This window comes from Aspergillus bombycis (assembly GCF_001792695.1).
Source record: "Aspergillus bombycis strain NRRL26010 chromosome Unknown contig00238, whole genome shotgun sequence".
Taxonomy (NCBI): domain Eukaryota; kingdom Fungi; phylum Ascomycota; class Eurotiomycetes; order Eurotiales; family Aspergillaceae; genus Aspergillus; species Aspergillus bombycis.
This window is the reverse complement of record NW_019170240.1, coordinates 1-13,494: the sequence shown is the minus strand read 5'-3', so window position 1 is coordinate 13,494 and position 13,494 is coordinate 1. Positions and strand designations below refer to the sequence as shown.

At 46.9% G+C, this 13,494-nt stretch overlaps 3 protein-coding genes across 3 annotated transcripts; 1 reads left to right on the top strand and 2 right to left on the bottom strand.

The window, feature by feature from the left end:
• Positions 1–295: 295 nt before the first annotated feature.
• ABOM_012099 (cupin domain-containing protein) lies at positions 296–826 on the bottom strand (the record flags this gene model as incomplete). Its single annotated transcript, XM_022539227.1, has 1 exon — positions 296–826. One exon carries the CDS (start codon positions 824–826, stop codon positions 296–298), a length of 531 nt encoding a protein of 176 aa, XP_022382945.1.
• A 1,237-nt stretch (positions 827–2,063) lies between these two features.
• culA (cullin culA) lies at positions 2,064–4,699 on the top strand (the record flags this gene model as incomplete). Its single annotated transcript, XM_022539226.1, has 5 exons — positions 2,064–2,116; positions 2,195–2,264; positions 2,355–2,371; positions 2,426–4,460; positions 4,511–4,699. The coding sequence occupies 5 exons, from the start codon at positions 2,064–2,066 to the stop codon at positions 4,697–4,699; spliced, it is 2,364 nt and encodes a 787-aa protein (XP_022382946.1).
• A 705-nt stretch (positions 4,700–5,404) lies between these two features.
• On the bottom strand, positions 5,405–10,919 carry ABOM_012097 (Avl9 protein; the record flags this gene model as incomplete). The annotated part of the gene is made up of 16 exons (XM_022539225.1): positions 5,405–6,829; positions 6,888–7,025; positions 7,074–7,114; positions 7,167–7,238; positions 7,317–7,338; positions 7,387–7,466; positions 7,518–7,581; positions 9,336–9,429; positions 9,485–9,668; positions 9,723–9,801; positions 9,854–10,210; positions 10,269–10,368; positions 10,428–10,471; positions 10,527–10,656; positions 10,749–10,796; positions 10,864–10,919. 16 exons carry the CDS (start codon positions 10,917–10,919, stop codon positions 5,405–5,407), a joined length of 2,934 nt encoding a protein of 977 aa, XP_022382947.1.
• Positions 10,920–13,494: the final 2,575 nt, after the last annotated feature.

Sequence of the window (13,494 nt, the reverse complement as noted above, 5' to 3'; positions counted from 1 at the left end):
CCCTCCCTCCCTTTCTCTTCTCGACGGTGGGTCTACCGTCTCCGATTCTTCAACCAGGACTGCTCCACTTTACTGGTCTCACCTTATCCCTTTGTTTCTCGCAATTTAATTTATTTTTTTATTTTTTATCTTTCTTGCCTTGTATTTGGTACCCAGGTTAGGGAAACGTTTTGGGTCCTGGATAGCAACGGCCATGCACATGTGATGATTATGTTTGTATATATTAGTAGAATGATGGAATATAAAGTCAAACAAGACACGGAGAAGAGGATATCGCCCAAAGTACTACTGTGTGTTAGACCTGGAGAACGGGACCACCGGCTCCGTACAAGGGATCGCTATGGAACCAGTCGAGCTTGTCGATAGCGTTGACCTTTGTTTCCTCACCCGGTTGTCCATAGCACATATCCCAGTGTTTATTTCGAGGATAGGCACCCACCATGCTGAAACTCTCCGCACCGAGATCATCCAAGAGGCGGTGGCCTACCCCAGCGGGAACGATGATGAGATCGCCTTTCTCAACCGTCGGCTCAAAACGACTGGGGTTTGCTTCACCGCCAAAGCAGAGACGAGCGCGTCCGGAGACCACGCCCAAAACTTCATGCGTTGTGCTGTGGAAGTGCGTCTGCTGATACATAGTATAAACCCACTGTGGTTCGACCTCGCCGATTTCTTCCAAACGCGCCTGAAGCTGCCTTGGGGACGCATCAAAAGCGTGATGATATATCATAAGCGGCTTAGACTGTATGGATGTGTTGGGGATATCTTCCCATTCCGGGATTTGACGAGTGGTAACCTTGATATCGGATGGGGATCTGAACGACATGGTTTCCTTTCCAATGAAATGAATCGGTTCCGCCTTAGGATATACGGGGCTCAGAAGTAGGCAGTTTACCTTGCTGGGCTAGGGAGGTTTTTTTTCTTTTTCTTTTGCTACATGCAAGTGGGTTGAGGTTCAAGCTCTTTGATTCGGTCAAGAAGTAAGGGTTTAAGGGTTTCCGAAAGTGGAATGCCACCATGACGTCATCCGCGGTCATGCTTGCGGTTTTGTTCCCAAGTTTCAAGAGGACCGAATGTGTTTATAGTCCATCCTCCTGGAATTCCCCTTCTCGTCTTCTTCAACCCTAACCAGGGCGTTGCTACGATATATCAATATGTGCTTGTCGCAGCCAGACATCCAAAGGGGGAGTTATTGCTGTGTACTAAGGGGAAGAGAAAGAAAAAACCAAGGGAAAGAGGCATTCATAAGCACGGTAGTTGACTGCGTCATGCGTATTTAACAAAAAAAAAAAAGAAAAAAAAAAAAAAAGGGAAAACACAATCGTCTTGATACTGGATTGTTCGCGTAATAAAGAAGAGCTCCAAAGGGAACGAAGCAAATGCGAAACAAAATAGGATCGACTCCGGATGAGCTTGGGAACATTCCCAGCTCCATTAGGTAGCAGTACCGAAAGAATTGAAGGTGTTGGTTGCCTAACTATTCGTCTTAAACCCCAGGAAATCTAGATTTAAAGATCCTGTGTAGACCAGCTGCGTTGACCGCCTACCGCAAAGGTCCATAAAGCGTTTCCTCCCCCCCCCCCACGGGATGTCTGATCTCGACTCTCACTACCGCCCAACGCCACGCCTACTCTTGTGTCTCTCGGTATTTTTGGTACTTTGAGGCGTGTTTGTGGTTTGCTCTTACTTCGCTCTAGCCCGGACTTCTGTACTGAGGTCCTGTTTTTGTGACTCAGTTGGTCCCTTCCGTTCTTCTTTGCTATCTCATAGCGTGCGGCTATCCTCCTGCCTTGACGGTAGTGTTTGGACTGAACGTCGCCAGTGCTGTAATCGCCCGCTTCTGGAGCGAGCTCATTGCCGAAATCAACAAGTAGGAAGGTCCCGAACCCTTGCGGTGTTACGACAAGTCCTCAACACCTTCGAACCCCCATTTCGTCTCTCCATCCTCAGGTCGTCACGCGTGTGTCATCTGTCTTGAGTGTTCGCCCTAGCTTCTGCGAGAACTGACGCCCTTGTTTCGCAGCTGTACTCCCTGCTCGCCGAAGTTATCGCCGAATAGCACCATGCCGCCCTCCCTTATTCCCCAGACACCTCACAAGGATGACTTGGATGAAACGTGAGTCGCTCATACTCGAAGGAGCCATCGGATAACTTCGGGGGCGCCATGTAACGGATGGTAGGCTGACTCAAGCAGATGGTCGTTCCTGGAGAAGGGCGTCGACAGTGTGATGTTGAAGCTGGAGGAGGGGGTGGATATGAAGACTGTAAGTCCATTTCAAATCGCTTAACTTGGTCGCTCCTGGTGAATGGGAAAGGCCTCCAGCTGCATACTGACAATTCACTTGGATTTTTAGTACATGGCTTTGTACACGTATGCCACATGTTGTTTTAATCATCTTGGACTCGACTGACATTCTGAGCGAAGCGCGGTTCACAATTTTTGCACATCACAAAAGGCTGTCGGCAATGGCCATGGATTACAAGCACATCGCGGTGGTTCGTCTTCATCAACGCACAACCCCTCAAGGATATATCGGGCCCCTGGATCTAACAATGCTTCAGCACATCTGCTAGGAGAGGAGCTATATAAGCTACTTGGAGAGTACCTGTCACGTCACCTCGATGCTGTGCATCACGAGTCTAAGGGACACGCCGAGGAGGCCCTGCTAGGGTTCTACATCCGCGAATGGACCCGTTACACGACAGCCGCCAAGTATATCAACCATCTTTTCGGCTATCTCAACCGACATTGGGTCAAGCGGGAGATCGACGAGGGTAAAAAGAATGTTTACGACGTGTATACCCTGCACCTCGTCAAGTGGAAAGATGACTTCTTCATGAAGGTTCACGAGAAGGTTATGGACGCAGTTTTGAACCTTGTCGAGAAGCAGCGCAATGGTGAAACGATCGAGCAGTCGCAAATCAAGAGTATCGTCGATTCTTTCGTTTCTCTCGGACTGGATGAAAGCGACAGCTCCAAGTCGACGCTTGAAGTATATCGGATGTTCTTTGAGAAGCCCTTTATTGCGGCTACCAAGGTCTATTACGAAAACGAGTCGCGCCAATTCGTGGCAGAAAACAGCGTGGTGGAATACATGAAGAAGGCGGAGGCTCGTTTAGAAGAAGAAAAGGCTCGTGTCGGCTTGTATTTGCACCCGGATATCTCGAAACATCTTACCGACACGTGTTTGGATGTCCTTGTTACTGCCCACTCTGAACTACTACGTGATGAATTCCAGGTTCTGCTGGACAACGAACGTCAAGAGGACCTAGCTCGGATGTACCGGCTTTTGTCTCGCATCAAAGAGGGCCTGGATCCTCTGCGGACGAAGTTCGAGACCCATGTCAGGAAAGCAGGTTTGGCGGCGGTTGAGAAGGTTGCAGCGGAAGGCGAGGCGTTCGAACCCAAGATGTATGTGGATGCTTTGTTGCAGGTGCATACAAGATATCAGAGTCTGGTTAACGAGGCCTTCAATGGCGAATCGGAGTTTGTACGCTCGTTGGACAATGCTTGCCGCGAATTTGTCAACCGCAATAAGATCTGCGCATCTAGTTCGACGAAATCGCCGGAGCTGCTGGCTAAGTATACTGACTCTCTGCTGAAGAAGGGATCTAAAGCTGCTGAGGAGTCCGAGTTAGAGGAGATGCTAGTCCAGATCATGACGGTCTTCAAATACATTGAAGATAAGGATGTCTTCCAGAAATTTTACTCGAAGATGCTTGCTAAGCGACTGGTGCATGTCAGTTCGGTGTCCGATGATGCGGAGACTAGTATGATTAGCAAGCTCAAGGAGGCCTGTGGTTTCGAGTACACCAACAAATTGCAGCGTATGTTCCAAGATATTCAGATCTCGAAGGATCTCAACGCCAGCTACAAAGACTGGCAAGACAAGGTTCTTGATGACGACGATCGGAAGAAGCTGGTGGATGCACACTTCCAAATTCTGGGAACGGGATTCTGGCCTCTTCAAGCTCCCTCGACAGACTTCCTTGCGCCGCCAGAAATCGTCAAGACGGCTGAGCGGTTCCAAAACTTCTACTTTGACAAGCATAATGGTCGGAAGCTGACATGGCTTTGGCAGCTGTGCAAAGGTGAAATCAAAACTAACTACATCAAAAACACAAAGGTGCCTTATACTTTTCAAGTATCAACCTTCCAGATGGGCATTCTTCTCCTTTTCAATGAGACCGATACCTTAACGTACGAGGACATCCAAAAAGCTACCACTCTTGCTCCTGAAATTCTTGAGCCAAACTTGGGTATCTTCCTCAAGGCGAAGGTACTTCTCATCAGCCCCGAGGGGTCCAAGCCGGAGCCTGGCACCTCGTTCACTTTAAACTACAACTTTAGACACAAAAAGGTCAAGGTCAACCTCAACATTCAGATCAAGTCGGAACAAAAGGTTGAGTCGGACGATACACACAAGACTATAGAGGAGGATCGTAAACTGCTGCTTCAGGTATGTTGCAGAATTACCCAATTCTGAGTCATTTTCTAACATGGATACAGTCTGCCATCGTCCGAATCATGAAATCGCGCAAGAAGATGAAGCACGTCCAGCTAGTCCAGGAAGTGATCCAACAAGTCAAATCCCGTTTCCCACCTAAGGTACCCGATATCAAGAAGAATATCGAAGCCCTCATGGAGAAGGATTATATAGAGCGCTTGGATGGTGATGAGATCGCTTATATTGCATAATTCTTAGAAAGTTCTTCTTTCATTGTCCCCTTCCCAATCATTTCTATGTTAGCGCCGGTTCTTGCTGGTTTTCCTTCTATTTCCTTTCTTTGTTTAATGGTCTTTTTCTCACTGCGGCATACGGCTTTCATTCATAGGTCAAGGATAGGAGTCTTCTGCTTTCGTAGCACCGATATGACGAATGATAACCCACTATATCACCAATGATTGGATTTTCCCCTTTTGGTTCTTTTTTCTTGTAACACTTATGTTCGGCAATTCAAAAGTGATTAGTTAAATAGATATCTATTAGTAACAAGTAATGTTCATGCCACGTGCTCTATAATGGTATGCATAATATACCTTCAATGTTCATATCCAACCGCTGATGCATTCAGAAAGTGCAGGATATATTAGTTGACATGTGAGGCAATTCTATCAAGGAACATCGTATATGCATTTTCGAATATTAAAAAGAGAATATGATATATGCTGAAAAGTAACAAAAAATAGCAATAATACAAGCTCTGTCCTTTCCCGGGTATCAAAGCTTCGAAGCGTAAATGATAATGGTGAATAAATGATATGCAAGAAGTTTGTTTTTGTATGTGTTATGTATGCATGGTGGGGTTGATTAGGATGAGTTTATATAAAGGGTCAAAATGGAAAAATATTCATGCGATCGTGTTCCTGTCGTTTGTTAATAGATTATTGGCTTTGTGGAGCTTATTCTGCGGTGGTGGGTGCTTCGTTTTGAGTCTTGCACTCGGTGGATGCTGGCTCTTCTGCTATGGTATCCTTTTTAGCGATGATGGTCTGGGGCTTGACAGAAGGCTTGGGCTGCTCAGTTGATGCGTCGGTAGTGGTGGCAGTATTCTTTGTCTCACTGGGTGTGTGGGTTTCGCTTATACTGCTGACCTGAGTTTGTGTGGAGGCCTTCGCCTCTTTAGATGGCTGTTCGGTTGGGTGCGACGGGTCGTCATTAGCAGGGACCTCGTTCGATAGCTGCGAGCGTGTATTGGCAGTGTCATATTCGCTACCGTCACCATCATCCTTCCGGTTGGGTGAGCCATACTCGCCGCTATCCCGTCTCAGGAAAATGTTGCTCCATCTCTTCCTTCTACTTCCGCTGCGAGACAAAGTAATAGAGTCTTCACTGCGGCTTGCCTGCATTGATCGTCTACCTCTTTCCGGCGGGTCGCTCTGCTCTGCGGTACCCGCCAATGTCGGGGTCGACGGTGAGGTTACTGAAGATGGAGAGGATGGGGTTTTATTTTTGTCCTGCCATTCCTTTCGCTTTTCGCTAGCCCAGGTACTCCACGAATTCAAATACGCCCCTGCCCTTTGACCAGCGGCACTCACGGATGCCTGTGCTTGAGTGATGTCCACGGAAGGAGCCTTGCGACCACCGAACCAAGAGGAACCACTAGTGGAATGCACTGATGCTGTATCGGACGGTGAAAATGGGGGGGAAGGGCCCTTGTCAATTGAGGACCGTTGTGACTGGGGAGTTCTCTCTTCATTCTTTTTCCGCTGTGCTTCCCGCATCGCTTCGATATCGTTCCAGAAGTTGTTGAATGCGGCGGTTACTTTCCTTTGGCCAGTACTGATGTGCCTATTGAGCGCCTCGCGGCTTTCCCGTACCCGTTCATCCAGATGAAGATCCGCGACTTGTTGTGATAACCGACGTTGAACATCGTCCATGGTGAGGCCTCCGGCACAAGGATGACGAGGCTCGACAATGGAGTACAACAGTGCATCAGAGGTCAGGTTTTTGAAAAGCGCATAATTAGAAGTGTTTTGCCACTGTGCCAGAAACTCAGCGTTGAATTCGAGCGCAGGGTCGCCTTCTATGTTGAACGCATCCAATTGTTCTTTGCTCCTGCGGCCAGGGTCACCCGCATTGAATGAATCCAGCTCCTCATGATATTTCATACATGAAAGCAATGCCAGCAGATATTCTTCGAATTGTAACCTGATGAATTCTTCGGAGCCCATATACCCGTGGGTCTTGGGTTGTTCCGGGTGCGCCTCGTCCCACGTATCGTTGATAATCTGGGTAAGAAGGTCGATCCAGCGTCTGTCTGCAGCAGATAGTGCCAATGCATTTCGTAGAGAGGGGGACGTGATATTAATAGTGTCCTCGTCAAGCTGCAAATCTCATTGCGTAAGTATTCAAGTTGTCAAATTGGATCAACTGTTTCCTCACGTTGATTAAGATGTCACTATAGCGATCTTTCTGTTGTAAAAGTAACGAATTCGTAGAGCCAACTACATATGACTTCGTTCCGTGATCCGCCAGCAGATCCAGCTGCTGTAGAGGCGTGTAAGGTCCGAACATGCTCCCCTACAGATGTTAGAACGTAACTCGGTCTTTGATTCATGACGTACGAACCTTGCCAAAAATTTGAAGTGGCAGTCCCATATACGCCAGCACTATGAGAGTCAGTATGAGATATAATCGAAGGTAGGACGGTTACAATCATACGAGAACTTCTATCACTTGTCTTCAGAGTGGTAGGCTTCTCAACAGTCTTCGTATAGCTTTCGAATGATGGGTCTGCACAGTCTTGAAGGTAGTTTATGAGGCCAGGTATCAATGAAACAAGGGAGAATTGTATCATGCATAACCGCTCACATCTTGAACCAAAGAAAAGCATCTGGGCTCAGTCAGTATCTTGTACGATGACCTACTAGGAACTACCAACCTTGGGCTGCAAGAGTATGGCTTTGAATAGGACCAGAGTTTGATACTTAAACTCATGAATCATTTCCCGCAAAGACAGTCCTGTAGGCTGGTCAGCAACAAAAATCGACTGCTCTGGGGAACTGGACTCACCAAGATTTTGATCCTTGAAACTTTCATCCTTGTTCAGATTAATGACTAGGCTTTCTCGAAATTTCTGAAACATGTCAGCACTACTAGGGACTGATAGATAATGCCAAGCCGCAATTGGAAAGGAACAAAAACACACTTTCAAAATATCGATATCGGAGAAATCCCTGTTCTCCTCCGTATACACATTAGTTAGAGACCTCCCACACCAGAGTAGCGAATAGCCACCAGCTAGCGTATATAGTGGTTCCAACATACCGCTGCGCAAACCAAGCAGATGCTACTATGGACAATTTCTCTCTCAGCTGTCCCAGGCTCTGGGGGCTATCTGTGATGACAACAACTGCCTTCTGTACTGTGGATCTTGTCACATCGGATGGTCGGTATAGGAGCAAGTTCGAATCGATTTGTCTGGCACAAGATATGCCGAAAAGGGATGTTGCAGGCTCTGTGGCGGTCTCCTTTCGGCGGAGTGTAAAATAAGAAAACTCCTCGGTCGACCTGGAGGGCCAGAATTTGCGTCAATAAATGAATGCGCCCTTGAGCAGATGCTGTAACTTGTATGGAGCGTATTAGGGGTAATAAACATCGCCGTACATATGCGCCCCGTCCGATAACGCCATGAATGGTAACAAACTCCAGTCATTCTCTGCCGCAGGATCGGTTCCATCTTCTCCAAAGCACAGTTCGATTTCGGGGCCCCTGCAGGACACAGAAAATGATAAATGTTAGCCAGCAGGCCCAGAAAATGTGGCGCAAGGACAAAAGATAATCCCGGGCTGTGCTATGCAGAAAGCCCCGAGCACAACTCATACAAGCGCAACAGAAGAATGATATGAATATGATTCTGGTACTGCCTATCTCGTTCCCTTTCTTGTTCCCGTATTCGTACTGCTGCCTTCTTGTTCTCATACAGTTACTCACCTTGCATGATGAAAGTCTATGACCATGACAATAGGTGCCTGGCGACTTGGAGCAACACTAGCATGGTGTGGAACTGCAGCGGTGCCACATACACAATGACCAAAACAAGGAACGATTCGAAGCTAATTTCTCTCTGAGAGAAGGGGCTGCCCTCCCGGGAAAGAATTTTAGGGAGACAAGGGTAGCCTCAAGAGAGATACAATTAAGAATGAATCAAAGGAGGACCTCAAGCTGAAGACTGATGGAAATTGGAACCAGGGGGCTAATGAATTGGTTCATTGGGTCCCGCGGTGGGCGGTGACAGGCCGGCGGTTGATTAAATTTGCCAACTGGAGTACGGAGCAGTAAATGGACATTTAATCTCCCCCACCCCTTGTTTTAAGTACGACTACCCCATAATTCGGAAAGATAATCAAGCCATAAGGCTGATGTTTGGGATCTCTGCTAGCGGAGCACCACTTACAACACCCATGAACAACCAAATAATTAGCGCGACGAACGATCAACAAAATTGTTCTAATAGTTCGATTTGCATTCGAGTATCCCTCAAGCACCAACTAGTTCATCATCATTCATGGTTCACGTGTAACTTATATATAAGGGACAAGAAACCAAAAGAGAAAGGGAAAATCAATGTCATAAATGATTTTCAACCCCCCCGATTCTAACAACGTCGTGAGAAAACCACAGTTCCTGAAGGCATAAGCGCCTCGGAATTTGCAAAACAGCCACGTGACAGTGAATGAGAAAGTATCCGTAGATGTAAAGATATCACAGCCTTCATGCCCAGTCTACATACCAAACAAGGAGAACAAAAGGAAAAAGAAGAGAATAACCTCAGAAACACGCTGCACTATTGCCTGCGCCTCGTCCGCAAAATAAGGAACCCGATTATACAAAATTTTGCTGGGCATCGCCAGCTCCCTCAACGAGGACTTGACTCGCCTCGGTACCCTGATCGATATTATGGAAGTCGAGAATTTCCGAGTACCTAGGGTCTCTAGATTAGTTTGGCAACCACGTCATTGCATCCAAGAGGTGCTTACATCATGATCTTCCAGGTGTCTACAGGTAGGTCAGCATCATTGAATGACCAATCGAACTTCTCTTCTGCCACAGGCTCATCGGTGGGGTCGTGGTACGGAGCAAGGTACTCGTGCGCCAGCGCCTCGCCCGCGCGAATTCTCTTCTTCGGGTCAAATACCAGCATCCGCTCGAGAAGGTCAACCGCTGTGCGTTGTTAGCATCTGATGGCGCTTAATCCCCATTGAACGGAAGGCATACCATCCGAGTCAGCGTTCTTGAACTTGGTGGCGAGAGGTTGACGTTCGCGCTTGGGAAGAGACTTGACAAATCGCAAAGTCTGTGACTAATGTTAGCAGTGACTCCACATGGCCAATCGCATGATTACTCACATTCTCACTACAGATTGTCTCAATCACATCGTCCGGTGGAGTACCAAGGAGTTCTGTGATAATGGAGAATTGGTTCACATGATCCTTTCCGGGGAACAAAGGCTTTCCTTCCAGCATCTCGGCGAAAATGCAAGCGGCGCTCCAGATATCCACCTCCACATCATACTTTTGCCATGTGAGCATAATTTCGGGCGCACGGTAGTATCTCGTCGACACGTAGCCTGTCATCTGAGGGTCTTGAATACGGGCGAGACCAAAATCGCAAATCTTCAGGTCGCAGTTCTCGTTGATAAGGATATTACTTGGCTTAAGATCACGGTGCACAACGCCTGCTGAGTGCACATATTTAAGTCCTCGCTGTAGAGAATTAGCATGGAGCCCACCTCGCCTGGAGGAGCCTGTCCCAGTCACGCACCAAGATCTGGTATAAGAAATACTGGATAAACTGCTTCTCCAACGGCCTTGATGTGAGAAGTCTGTGGAGGTCGGTACCCAGGAGCTCGGTTACGAAATAGCTGTGGCGATCGGTTAGACAATAGGTGTCCCTCTTAAAGTTGGTAGAAATCGTGCATACATGTCTTCGAGGGGAGAAATAAAAATATCACTTAGGCTGATGATCTAGTCACAGTCAGCGTACGGAGCGATGCGGCCGTATTCGGGTAAATTGACCGACATTTTCGTGGCGCAAGTGCTTCAATAGTTTCAGTTCGCGGTATGTTCTCTTAGACAAGACTGGGGTACTGAAAGGTTTCATAATCTTCTTAACAGCGACGGGCTGTCCGGTCAATTGGTCCCTCGCCGAACTAATTTCCCGGGGAGAAGCGTGTCAGCGCATGGTCCGTATGAGGGGTTGGCGGTAACGGCGAATCTAAAAGGAGGGGCTCTGGGAACATACCACACGAGGCCGAACGCACCCATTCCCACAGGCTGCAGTTCTGTGTACCTGCGAAACTGTTAAAAAGGAACCGACCCCATTGCTTGAATTCAATGATCTCAAGAGACACCAGTACCTGCTTGTGATCTCAAAGGTCGTGCCGAAGATCTGGGCACGCACGAATTCCGCCATTTTGGATTACAGACGGATGTAACTCCAAGATTCGGGGGAAAGGGACAGAAATCGAAATCCTCTAGACTTGCTCAGTATATGAGACAAGATGATTAAAGAAAGAGAAGGGACAGGAGGAGCGTGTAAAAGAAACGAGAGTGAAACAAAAAAAAATGGAGATAGCAAATGGATTTGGAGTAACAAGGCGAATAATAACACTTTTTTGGTGGTGAGGAAGGAAGCAGAGAAACCGTAGGTGGCGCCCAAAGGAAGTATGTGGGGAAAAAAGAAAGTCTCTCTCAGCCCGTTGACTTTTCGAAAGTCCGGTAAGAACCAAGCAAGACCGATGACGTTTGCGACAAGAAGGTAGGGTATTGCAAAAAAAAAAAGGGTGGGAAGTGGGAACACTGGAGGTGTACAGCAACCACGAAGACTTTGGCCCTCCACGCGGCCTGTCTAGACCATATGCCAACTAACATTGGCCGGAAGATGGTTCCAAATTCAGGGAATATCGCCCATCACGCTTACATAACCGGATGAGGCACGGACAAGAGGGGCATTGGGACCTGGTATTGGCATTTGTCTCTCTTATTTGGATCCTCGTGGGGTGTCTTTTTCGTATGGGATTTGCTTTGCTACAGAGTATATCGCTTGTCCTGTCGCTCCGAAGGCATAGATTTACATATTAATGAGTGACGGCTTTACGAGCATTGTCTTTTCCCTCGTCATGTTCACCTTCCAGAGCACGTGTCCATGGTGTTGAGTTCGTCCCTCCTCCATGAACGTCGCAATCGGTCCAAGAGGGCAAACAACAAAGACCAAAGAGGAATCAGGGGTCTCGAATAGTCGAATATCAAAAATTCTGCATCGAACATAGATGTTGATTCGTCAGGCGTTCGGGATTTCATCAATTATGTCATAACGGGAAAAAGAGCACAGCGCCATGAGACAGAAATTAAGAGAATGAAAAAGAAAAGCGAAAGATAAAGCGACCCCTTGTTTTGCAATGCACCAATTGCAACAGAATATCTAGTAGCAATGATCGATTATCATGCAATTTCCCAGAATGAAAGGCCCTACTGCCTACTAGGTATACCGGCGGTGATGTAGGTAGGTACCTAATACGTCAGGCGTTGCTTCCCGCGACTTACAGCAAGCAGTTTTTGTCTCGATGTCATCATAGCCTGTGGGGTGCGGATCTGCTGCTAACCTTTTCCAACTACTCCATGCCAGCTGTGTAATTATTTCACATAAACTGCTTGCTGCCCATTCAAAACAAAAATGGAAAAGGTTCCAAGTAACAAAAAAAGGTCCTTTAAGGGGATAATACGACTTTGATCGTCCAATAATTATATTATATATAAGAATCGCAGAATGTATTCTCCTCATAGTACTATTGGGGTAGATCGCGATCTGGTCAGATTTGTCATGTTATCGTACAACTTAATCGGAGTTATATATATCTCTCTCTTTCTTTGAAACATGATCCCCTTCCCAGGTTACTTGATCTGTACCCAGCATATTGGATAACCTTAGAGAGATACCATCGGGAATTTATTGAGGCTCACACCCAATCATCAAAGGCTAAAGTTCCGATAGTGTCTACTAAGTACTCCATATATGGTGGAATAAAAGTATCACATGGGGATACAGTCCAGACTTATCCACACATCGGGCAAGCAATGGAGGCCAAAAGAGATGATGTTGAGTAAGTCTACGTCTCTTTCGCTGTCATTTCCCAATTGAAGTAACCACCAAGGTTTGAAAAACGCCCCTTTTATTGACGATTCTCGACATGTGTGAGCTCATCTATATGTATCTACATGTACATGCAAGGTGTCGTTAGGAGGATAATATAAGTTAACGCTACTGTGGGTAAAGAACATTGCATAGCACAAGGTTATCCGGGTCCAAAAGTAAATCTATTCCAAATCCTTCTTTGTCCCGAAAAGGAGCCATCCCTTCGTGTTACTCCTAATCGGTGTATTTGTGGCTTGTCACTTAGACTGAATATGCTTCATAGTCCAACCTTGTGGGCTCTGTCCTTTTAGTAGGACAACCTACAGTAAGTTAGGTGTTTAAGATTATCTCACGAATCCTGGGATTAAATTTGGTACGGTACCTGTTAGTACTCCGGAGTACTCTCATCGTCGGGGCTATAGGTCAATTCTCCAATCAGCAAATAGTGGGACATAGCCCCAGTCATGACATTCCCCTAGAGGAAGTGTGCCCTGCGCCTTCCGTGGCTATGTATGTATGGACAAATGGTCCGTTCACTGGGTGGAGCGGATACTTAAAAGCACAGGAGTACAGCATGCCATTGTGTTGAGTTGGACACGAACTGAAGTAGACAAGGTGGAGAAATATTATGTTAAAAAAAGTAGGGTTTGTTTTCTCTCCTTTGGCCTGCAAATTGGTTTTGTCAACAACAGCCAGGGGTGAGAAAGGGAGCGGACAGGTCGGAGGACGAGTGAAAATTATGGATGGTGGCGTCCGCCAATCCCTGGGCAGAAAAATACCTGCCTGACTTCCCCGTCAATGGATTCAGTAATCGCCGTTCGAATGGTATGTTACTAAGATAATATCACTTTTTTTT